An 11505-nucleotide genomic window follows, 5' to 3' on the forward strand; every position below is an offset into this window, starting at 1 on the left:
ACCCAAGGTTCTTAGAAGATGATTTTGAATCAACAGAAGAAAACAACAATTGTGTCATTGTCAACAAGAACCTCACCATAGAAACTGTTACTTGCATTGCAAGGAACAAGGAAGAACGCTATTCTAAAAATCTCCGCCTAAAGTCGCCTAGGTGTTATGCCGGCCTAGCCACCTCACCCTAGGTGTTTGAAAATTAAGAATGGGTGCATAGACTTGCCTAGGCACCCCTAGACTTACCTAGGCACCCGTCTAGGTCGCGACTCTCATTTAGACAAACAATAAATAACTTTCATTTTGCATTTTATTTTTTCTAGAAATTGTAAGAGATTTGTTGAATACTTGGATGAACATTCATTATATGCTTGCTCCTATGTTTTCAATATGTTCTATTATTTTATAACATATATGTCACTATATTTTGGAATTGATATATCCCAATACAATTATGTATTACTTTAAATATAAGTAGATATTTATATGTTATATAAATAAATTTAATTAAAACTAAAAAAAACACCTAGGCCTCTGCCTATACGCCTAGGCGCTAGGCCCTTACCCGCCGCCTAACTAGAGCCTGGCACCTTTTAGAACCTTGATGAGGAATAGACTCAAACACATGATCAAATGGACTCAAATAATGAAGATTGGTTGAAGACAATGAAGTCTGAATTGCAATCTATAAGTGATAATGGAGTGTGGGAGCTAGTTGAATTGCATGCAAGATGTAAACCAATTGGTTGTAAGTGGGTTTGTGAAACTAAAAGAAAGGCAGATCGTGAGATAGAGAGATATAAAGCTCGTTTGGTTGCAAATGGCTTCACTCGAAAGGAAGGAAAAGACTACAACGAGACATTCTCACTTGTCTCAACAAGTGATTCTTTTAGAGTCATTATGGCACTTGTTGCTCACTTTAATTTGCTTTTACATCCAATGGATGTGAATGTTGCGTTTTTAATGGTGATTTGGTTGGAGAATTTACATGAATCAACTTGAGTGTTTTGTGCAAGAAGGATAGGAAAGTTGGTCTATAAATTGAAAAAAATCAATTTATAGTTTGAAACAAGCTTCAAGGCAATGGCATTGAAGTCGATCAAGTGATATAGTCTTATGGTTTTACAAAAAATCTGCTAGATGAGTGTATATATCTTAAATTCAGAGGAAGAAACTTTGTTATCCTCATGCTTTATGTAGATGACATACTTTTGGCTGAGAGTAATTTAGCAATGATATGTGAGAACAACTTGTTTTTGTCAAAATATTTTGTAATGTGTAATAACCCATCCTTAATTTTAAAAGTGTGAATCTACAAAAATGCCCTTAGAGGCGAGGATGTTGATTTTCGTTGACCATCTTATCGTGCGATGTATGACTCATTATGTTAGTATATCCTTGTAGTGCTCGACGTTACGAACGCGTAAGTACAAGTGGAATCAATTTCGAAATTATGACGGACACTTTATGGAACTACGAATCCAAAAGATACCTTTGAAAATTACTATTTTAGATATTGTAATATTATCTTATTATTTTAAATAATTATGTTTTATTATATATTATTATTATAAACTTTGATCCACTCATCTTTTTGTTTTGCGTCCCTTTTAGGATTTAGAATTGAGGCGTAAAATCCCGATGTCAGGGCATTTCAGCATCGGTATCTTCCAGCCCTCTCGGTGTAGGACCCATTTTCTATTTTCTTTGTAATCTCATTTATTTCGTAATATTCCTTTCACACTTTTCTTAATTAGTTGTATACTCTAAACACGTTCCTGCATCCGCACATTTTCCTTATATTTAAATTCACTTATTTTATTTACGTTAGTTCTTTCTTCATAACTTGCACGCATGTTAAAATAGCTTCATCATTTTTGGGTGTTGGCCAGCACGTGTCCATTCTGATCTTTGGAGGATATCGAGATCGGGATATGTCATAATATCTGACATGACAGAAGCTAAGTGTGTGTTTGGTATTACGATCAGTTGTGACAAAGATAGAGGATTGTTAGGTTTGTCACAAAGAGGGTAATAGAGATTAGAGAAGGTTCTCGAATGTTTTAACATGGATAAGGGTGCGGAAAGCATTTTCTTAAATTTATGGGAACTTTAACGAAAAGTACCCGGTACTGTTCAATTTAACGAAAAACCATATTTTTACACTAAAAAGTCAATCCTAGTACTATTCACTTGACCCTTTATTTTGTTGTTTTCGTTAAAACTCAAAGTTTTCAAGCTATTTTCATTAATTTTCCTTAAATTTAATGCCTAAAATTAATTTTCGTACCACTAATATCGCCTAATTTAATAACTTACATAACTATCATCCTCACACATTTTACAAGATCAAATATCAACTTGGGATGAAAAGAAGTTGAGTACCAAACTGAATCCAACTTTTTTTATTTTATTTTTATTTTTATTTTTTATATTTTACATTAAGGGGAATAGTTCGATTAAATCACACAATAGACAACCTAATTTGTATCGAATTTGTCATTTATGAGATTCGAACATAAGACCACTCACTTTTAAATGAAGAAAAATAACATTAGACCGTAGTACTAAATGACTAATCTATTGAAGGGATCAAAATTTCAATTAACTCAAACTTGAAATACAAGCCACTAACGGGGAGGAATTAAAATCCAACGACATGACGTTTTCTTGAACCTACACGACCGCGTGAACAACGACATGTCATTTAACGTCAATCTTTCTCGTTTGTCTGTAAAAGTCCGTTAAACATTCCCCCGCCTTTCGACATAAAAATGGCCAAGAAAAGAGAGCGCCGAGTCGCCCCGAGTGCGAAACGCGGCTACGATCGAGTCGAACCGCCGGACCAGTTCTGCAGCGCAATCCGGAAGCACACAATCACCGCATTTCTCTTCTTCTGCGTCGCTGTAGCGACCGGCGTGCTCGCGTACCGCATCAAATATGCTCCGACGGCGAACCTGGCGGATTCCTACCCCGTCCACGAGCGAGGAATCGTGAAGCGTGATGTGAATTTCCAAGAGATCCTCACTGCAAGTACCCTCCATACTGATTCTTTAACCAGATTATTTATTGTGTTCTGCATTTGGCCTGTTTGGTTGCCGGGAAAATGCGGGGAAATTAAGACAAATTGAAGTTATAGCGAAATGCACGAAATGATAAGAAACTTTAGTGTTTATACCAATTTTATGATCTTACTGTGTTTTTATTGATGATGTGTTTTGAAAAAATTCAGGAAAATGGAAAGGTTTCCGAAAATACGAGTAGGAGGCACTTTGAATATCCTGTATTGGCCTACATTACTCCATGGTATGTCATGTCTTACGATCTTTTTCGATATAAATAAACTATGGGATTGTATTAGTTTCTAATACACTGTCTGGATTTGAACGAAATACAACGAGAATTATAGTTAATGTTTCGAATATGAGAAAAAAATGACTTGGCATCGAAGTACATGTAAAATTTGGGGGATTCATTTCGCAACGGAATTATAGTAAAGAATGTAGTGGAGTCTGAACCGATCCATTAGTCAGTCTTCGGTACAAAGTGCTGGTCTTTTGGTTTAACATAGCTTGGTGGATCTAATATGATTATGTAATGTTTTTCGTTTTAAAGTTTGGTGTTGTATAATAACCAAGTATTTGGTTAGTAATTTATTTAGCTTGGTTGCTCATATAATCATATTTAGACGTATTTGCATTACTTAGCTTGAAATTTTTGTGAACTCCTCATATTTCAAATTATACAGGAATTCCAAGGGCTATGATATGGCAAAAAGGTTCAACTCCAAGTTTACTCATTTATCTCCAATTTGGTATGACTTAAAGAGGTATGCTCCCTGTTTTCGTTGTTTGACAAAGTGATATGAGTAGTTGGGGTTCTGTTTTGCACCATGTTTTTAAAGAGTTATCACTGCCCAAATAAGCAGATGGTAACTGTCAAAACTCTGCTTAGTTATTTGCTTATAGACGTGACCATTGAGGTGTCTTTTTTCAAAACTCTAGATTAGAACTGTCTGCTAAATAAATTTGGAGCCGAATCAAACTTACCGTTATGATTACTTTTTTATTGTGGGGGGTTGGGGGGATGGTAATTGATGCTCTCATTTATGACCTTCAACCTCAAGAAGTAGTAGGAATATCTATTAAGATTAAGTAAGATGTAGATTTATGAAAATTAAGCGATAATTAAGAATTGTGCTGCCATTTTATTTGTGGATAAGTTTTCAGTATTTCACTCATTTGTCAACAGCCAAGGCAATAGCTTAATTCTGGAAGGTAGGCATAATGCTGATACGGGATGGATCTCAGAGATTAGGATGGCAGGCGATGCTAGGGTATGAAGAAGAACTCTTTAATCCCCTTCTCACTACTTTTCGCATTTGATTAATATTGAACAGCTGTGACATCAAATGTTCACAATCGAATCTGGGAAGTCATGGAATAAAATATGAGAGGTCTTTTCAACACTTTGTCAACTTAGAAACAATTTAAATTCTTTTTGATAAGTTGTAGATAAATTTCCTGTGCTTTTATATGCAGTTGAGGCACGCTTTTGATCTGGATTGATAGTAGTCTCACCTGTAGCACACCTCTATAATGTAGGTATTGCCTAGAGTCGTTCTGGAAGCATTTCCAGCAGAGCTGCTTACAAAGAAGAAGCAGAGGAGTAAAGCTATTAATCTTATAGTGAACGAGTGCAAGTAGGCCTCCGATCTTGACTACTTTTTGTTTGTTTGTCTGTTTGTTCTAATAAGATATTATGTATCTACCCATTTGGCTTCTGATCTTGTTGGACTTGTTTACTATTTAATGATTTATGCATTCTGTACCAAAACTTTGGTCATTATAAATCTAATGCAGATAAAGTACTAATTTTGTGGGGGGTGCTTTTTCTTTGATCAGGGAGATGGGATATGATGGTATTGTGCTGGAATCTTGGTCAAGGTGGGCAGCGTTCAGAATTTTGCATGATCCAAGCATGCGGAATATGGTAATGTACTAATTTTGCATGATCCAACTAGGCAAATGATGACAATACTAACTCTCATGCGGAATTTGGGAAAACTTCTGTTTGTTGTCTGTTCAAAATACTTTTCTACCTTTCACAAGTTAAGTATATAATTTTCACCTATTTTGAAGTGTCAGGACTTCGAACAACTGTAACTGCAATATTCCAAATTCGAACGTCATTTGCTATTTTGAGAAGCAACTGTTTATTATATTTGCCTCAATACAAAGAAGAAGGATATACAAAATTGTATTAGCTTGCTTATGAAATCTTTGAATCGGAGTCACTTTGTTACCAAATACAGCAAGCACTTGCCTTCTTCATACCTAAATCCAAGTTTGCTGAAAGTCATTATTGTTCGGAGGTGTAGATGTTTCCTATTGAACTTAGTTTGTGGCCATTCAATGGTGCTGTTTCCTAGAAAGTGATACCATACTTCTCAAATTATATAACATCTCTGGATCTTTGTTGTTCTGCCCGTGCAGGCATTGCAGTTTATTAAAGAGCTTGGAGATGCACTACATGGTGTGAGCTTAGAGAAGAATGATAAGCAACGGTTGCAATTAGTCTATGTTATAGGTCCACCACAATCAGAGAAGCTCCAACCGCATGATTTTGGACCAAAAGATCTTCGGAGCTTGGATGATGCTGTGGATGGGTTCTCACTTATGACGTATGATTTCTCTGGGCCCCATAATCCAGGTCCCAATGCACCTTTGAAGTGGATTCATTCCACCCTGTGGCTGCTCCTTGGTACCGATGAAGATTGTGCTCGAGCTCGCAGAATATTTCTTGGCATCAATTTCTACGGCAATGATTTCCTCCTCAAAGGAGGTATTTTTCTGGTTCTTCCTATTTGTACAATTTTCGCTGTTGATTGCCGTTGGAAAATCTCCACTGATTTATGATTTCTTGTTCGTTATAACCCATGGGGAGTGAACTTAGGTGAGTAAATAAACTTACCAATTCTTGTATGACTACTTTACGCGGTCTGGATTGATCATCTTAACATTGTACATTTGAGTAGTTTATCAAGTATCTGTCCGTTATTGTCTCCGACGTTCCAAATCCTTGTTAATTCATTTAGGAGGACATCTCTTGGAGTTTTTTTATATCTTGAACGTGAATGAATTCTCTAGCAGTTCCTCAACTTACGGAGAGTGCTTTAATGTTATCGAAAATGCAGGTCCGGGTGGTGGTGCTATCACTGGAAGGGATTACCTGTCCTTGTTGGAGAAGCACAAGCCCCAGTTGCAATGGGAAAAGAACAGTGCAGAACATTTGTTCTATTACTCCGACGATGAAAATAACTACCACGCCGTGTTCTATCCGTCACCGATGTCAATTTCCGTGCGGCTAGAGGTAGGTCGCTACTGGGGATGCGGCATCTCGATATGGGAAATTGGGCAAGGTCTGGATTTCTTTTTCGATCTTCTGTAAACCAGTCCTCATTTGATCTTCTACCTGCAACCAATTTTTTTTTTCAATTTGAGCATGTGCTCATTCTAACAAAGTTTTTGTTAGGGGTGACAATAATTTGAAGAATTCGTCTATAACGGGTCCTACATCTCAAGAAATATAACACATTTCAAGAATTCGATCTATCATTTATGTTTCGTTCTTGATATATATGCCGGGACGGGGAGGGAACGCGGTGGCGTTATTTGAAAGAAAAAGAAAAAATGTTCATTCCATGAACCAAACCGAACTGCCCGAATATTTTAGAAGCTACATCTAATAGATCGAGCTTGGTTTTTTCCTTTCTTTTTTGGCGCCATTGGTTGGTTGGATGATTTAAGTTTATAGATCAAAAGGATAGTGATTTTCACTTTTAATTTAAAGTGTCGGCAGTTAAAACCGATTGGCAAACTTGTCATGTGTTTTAATTTTGGTTTATTTGTCGATTTGCTCTCCAAACTTGTATAGAGGTGAACTTTAATTTTAACCATCTTCCACAACTTTTACAATTAGCGGATTTTTCTCTTGAACTTTAATTTTAGCCGATTATCTCTCTAAACTTTTATAAATAGGCAATTCTCCTCCTAATGCTAGATTTTAAAAAATTTCATCTAATTTTCCATCCATTTTGGTCGAACAAGCAACACATAACAAGTGTATGGGGGCAAAAAGAATGGAAAATTAGATGGATTAAATGAATGAAAATTAGATGAAATTTTTTAAAACTTAACGTTGTGGGAGAAATTAGCTATTTATAAAAATTTACGGGATTGTCGGTTAAAGATAAAGTTCAATGAGAGAAATTAGTCAATTATAAAAGGTTATATGTAATCGGCTAAAATCACAGTTCAAGAGAAAAATTGACAGTTGTATACAAATTTGGAGGGCAAATCAATAAATACCTCAATTTTTTCAATGCCACTACAGTTCCGTCTAAGTTGTATGAAAGTTGTTCGGAAATCCTCCAACGGCCACCATGTACTGTAGTCTGTACTGCACCCGCAAAGTTTCTCAGTACTTCTACCGACTCTTTTCTCAGCCACACATTAATTGCAACCCCAAGTCATCATCCCAGCAATCAAACAACATAAAGAGATCAACAACCTTGCAATCCATATTCGCCACGTGTCAATCCCTCAATGGGCAACATCTCATCCTGCATGACACGTCAGCGCCACCCTGCACCCAAAAGGCACCGGCCAAATTGCACCCACTGAAGCTAAGGCTTGTAAAGCCCTGCATCATCCTTAGAAGAAACAAAAAAATCCTGCACAAAAAACTTCAATCCTCTCATTGTGGCTCACGATTTTCCATCAATATTCTGAGAGCCCCAAAAGAGTCTTTTTCTCTGTTTCTCTCACTAGAATCCCCCTCTAGAATTATGCCATGGAGGCCCTCCATGCAGCAAGCTTGACCCCCATAAGATCACTTCTTGGTGACAGAAAAAAAATCCCATCACTGCCCTCCATTTCCGTTCCCAAATTCTCAAATCCCACAAGTTTGAGAGCTTCACAAGAGTCTTCATCTCGGAGTTTCCATTGCGGTTTGCTGCTCTTATCTTCGGTTTTCAATGCCGGGTTTGCCAAGGCTTTGACATATGAGGAAGCATTGGGGCAGTCTGTGAGTGGTGGAGGTGGAGACTTGGAAGTAGGTGGTGGGGTTCTTGACAATGTTATCAGTTTTGTGACCGATAATCCTGCAGTTATAGCTGGTGGTTTTGCGGTTTTGGCGGTTCCATTGGTTCTGTCTCAGGTTCTGAAGCCTCCTAAGCCGTTTGGTGTTGACTCTGCAAGAAGTGCTTATGCAAAATTGGGTGAGGATGCCAATGCTCAGTTGCTTGATATAAGACCTCCCGCGGAGTTTAGGCAGGTTGGTACTCCGGATGTCAAGGGTTTGGGGAAGAAGGCGGTGTCCATTGTTTACAAACGTGAAGATAAGCCGGGGTTCTTGAAGAAGCTTTCTTTGAAGTTCAAGGAGCCAGAAAATACCACATTGTTCATCCTAGATAAGTAAATTGTTAACCCAATTCTTTAGTTTTCATTTCCTCATTGTTTTATGAATAATGAGTCGTCACTTTCTGAGCTTATTTCGAAGCAGTTGTTGATAATCACGAGCTGCTATCAAGTGCGTAGAATTGAGATCACCTTAGAGTGTGTACATTGTGCAATTGGTTTATGTAGGGATCACTATTTCCACGGCGAAAGTAAATTTCAATTCACATTACCATTTAGTTTGGAGAAGAAACAATGGAGTAGATAATCCACACGATAGAACTCAGTTAATACTTCAAAGACGTTGGTTTTCATATAATTTCATACAAATTGTGATATGTTAGTTCAAAAATATAGAAGACAATGCTTGTAATCGGTGCTGTGAAAGGGGCGGAAGCAAGCTTAATTGAGTACCTTCATATAGAAGATAAATGAGACAGGAAAATAAGCTTGTTGCTATTTCCATTTATAGTTTACCGTAAAGTGGATTCCGATTTAATGTCCTTTCCTTGACATTCATTTTTCACAATGCTTGTGATTTTGTGACAAACCTGGTAATATGGGACTGGATTTGTGTTATTCCAAAAGCCAACATGTGAAGCTAATCCTGCAAACTTTCTGATGGAAGCCAGATTTGATGGGAACTCTGAGCTGGTTGCAGAATTAGTCGCTGTAAATGGGTTCAAAGCTGCTTATGCTATTAAAGATGGTGCGGAAGGACCACGAGGATGGGTGGTTAGTCCCATTTCTCCTTCCACGGCTAGTCTTTGTTTCCATAAAAGTCTTGCCGAGCTTTAATACTTGACGTGGATTATCATTTTGCAGAACAGCGGTCTTCCTTGGACACCACCACCGAAAGCACTGAGTCTTGATTTTGGAAATTTAGCAGATGCTCTTAGTGGTGCAGTTGGAGTAATTTTCTTCACTTTCATTTGTTGATTATTATTCACATGTGAAAAATTATTTTCTTGTTGAACGATAGAGTGCTATTTGGTTCGTACATTTCAAGAGGGATGTTATATTGCTGTTTATGTATTGAACACAAATATAAGACGTTGGATAGTCTACAAAGTTTAGTAGAAATGTTAGATGGATGAATGGCAAGGTTAGTGAACATGGGTGGAAGTCATAGACCAAAAGTTTAGTACATCTCGCTACCATAATTCATAATTCTTCAAGATGGGATAAGAAAGCTGTTGGTGTGTACTACGGTGGAAATCTGTTAATTATCAGTTTTCGGTGATTGATTCTCTCGTTTATGATTCTCTTCGAAGATTTTTGATTTTAGGACGGTTCTTAAAGAGCTATGTGGTACTTATGTACAGGAGGGATCGGGTGCCTTGTCTCTTTCCCTTGGGGTTGCTGCAGCAACCGGATTGGGTTTCTTGGCTTATACTGAGGTAAAGTCCGTTGCATTGTGATCTATCTTTTGTTTTCCTTTTGGTGTAACATGTATCCTTCTTGTAGATCTTTCGAACTGACTGTTGCACTCTATATTTTCAGGTAGAAACAATCCTCCAGTTTTTAGGCTCGGTTGCACTAGTTCAGTTTGTGAGCACGAAACTCCTTTTTGCCGAGGTGTGTCTCACATTCTTTTTTATACTTCAAAGTAGTTATTTTGATGGAATGTTTATCAGGGTTAATATCGTTCGTCTCTTAAATAATGCGCAGTGGCCAAAAGTTAATAGCATGCGGTTATATTATGGCATTTTCCCTCTTCGTTATTCCTGTGAAACATGTCTAACTCGTCATAAATATGGAGGTCTACTCATCATAAACATTCTTAATCTTCGCGGCCTTGAAAACTTGCTCCATTCTCAACCCGTGGATTAGCATTTAACTTCATTCACGTAACCTAAGTAACTTTTTATGACAGGATCGAAAAGAAACTGTACAACAAGTTGATAAGTTCTTGACCACGGAGGTTGCCCCAAAGGACCTCGTCGATGACATAAAGGTATAAGACTACAAATGTGTTAAAGCATTTTGAACGGATTCCCACATCGCTACATCAGACTAGTTATTTTAACCTCGACCGCCTTGAATTTCAGCAAATCGGGACAGCTTTTCTGCCAGTAACTGTTAGCAAGGTTCTTCCTGCACCTGCAGAACCAATTCCAGAGCCTACTGCTGCTAGTGATACCGTACAGAAAGCAGAAGCTGTGGTCGAACCAAAAGTAGAAGCAGCTGCAGAAGCCACACAGGAACCAAATTCAGTACCAAAACCAGAAGTTAAAGCGGAATCACTTCCCGGGATTTCGAAACCACTTTCCCCATTCCCCTATGTAAATCCTCACTTTACTTTCTGCTCGAATTTTGTGTGTGTACAATGTATATATATCATCACCCTCACGATTAATTAGTTTGTGCAAGAACTTACCAAATCTTGCTTTCTTTCATGTTTTTTAATGGTTGCAGTATCCGGATTTCAAGCCTCCGGCATCCCCCAGACCATCGCAGCCCTAGAGACGTATCTTAAAGCTCATTCCTTCGACAGCAAGCAATCAAGGATTCTTCAGAGCCATACTCTTAGCTATGCTCCTGTTAGTGTGATACAAGAAGTTTTGGAGGCTACATTTTATATGAAGATGATTCAGTGTCATGAGTTGGATAAAATAGTTTTCCATAAGTAGCCCTCTTGTTTTTTACTTTTTACTGCTTAAATTCAAATCCTAAAATTAGTTTTCTTTGGACTTACTATATAAATTCTCTCTCTCTAGGGCTTTTCGAGTGTATATGTGTGTTTGATTAGAAGATGGAATAGTCATGAACTAAGCTTATTATTTTCAATCTTTACTGGAAGGGATGCGTTTACTTACTGGCTAATTTACTTTTACCTTCAACTAATACAATATTTAGAAGTTATTCTTTCTATTAAATTTGAATTGTTCACTGAATAGTTTATTCTCTCATAGTTCATTCATACAAGGATACAAGCTTTATACAATCAGATGCAGCCTATTCTAGGAAATAAATCTCTAATTACAAGTTGATTGCAATCTGGTCCTAAGATAGATTTAACCAGATCATTGACTATTTACATTCCCTACAATCA

At 37.4% G+C, this 11505-nt stretch overlaps 1 protein-coding gene across 1 annotated transcript; it reads left to right on the forward strand.

Annotated features, from left to right (window-relative positions):
- The first annotated feature begins 2765 nt into the window (after positions 1-2765).
- LOC137719786 (uncharacterized) lies at positions 2766-11276 on the forward strand. Its single transcript, XM_068458807.1, has 17 exons — positions 2766-3080; positions 3224-3297; positions 3740-3820; positions 4243-4327; positions 4596-4693; positions 4896-4983; positions 5487-5835; positions 6188-6437; positions 7307-7442; positions 7837-8468; positions 9083-9185; positions 9276-9362; positions 9776-9850; positions 9954-10028; positions 10327-10407; positions 10502-10735; positions 10869-11276. Exons 1-17 carry the CDS (start codon positions 2766-2768, stop codon positions 10914-10916), a joined length of 2811 nt encoding a protein of 936 aa, XP_068314908.1. The 3' UTR covers positions 10917-11276.
- Positions 11277-11505: the final 229 nt, after the last annotated feature.

Source organism: Pyrus communis, chromosome 16, assembly GCF_963583255.1.
Source record: "Pyrus communis chromosome 16, drPyrComm1.1, whole genome shotgun sequence".
Lineage (NCBI taxonomy): Eukaryota > Viridiplantae > Streptophyta > Magnoliopsida > Rosales > Rosaceae > Pyrus > Pyrus communis.

Bases quoted from the DNA above. Each gene is read 5' to 3' on its own strand.
- LOC137719786 (XM_068458807.1), top strand. From the start codon at position 2,766: ATGGCCAAGAAAAGAGAGCGCCGAGTCGCCCCGAGTGCGAAACGCGGC. The intron at 6,438-7,306 runs GTAAACCAGTCC...CTAAAATCACAG, and splicing joins GATTTCTTTTTCGATCTTCT to TTCAAGAGAAAAATTGACAG. The intron at 9,851-9,953 runs GTAAAGTCCGTT...CTATATTTTCAG, and splicing joins GTTTCTTGGCTTATACTGAG to GTAGAAACAATCCTCCAGTT.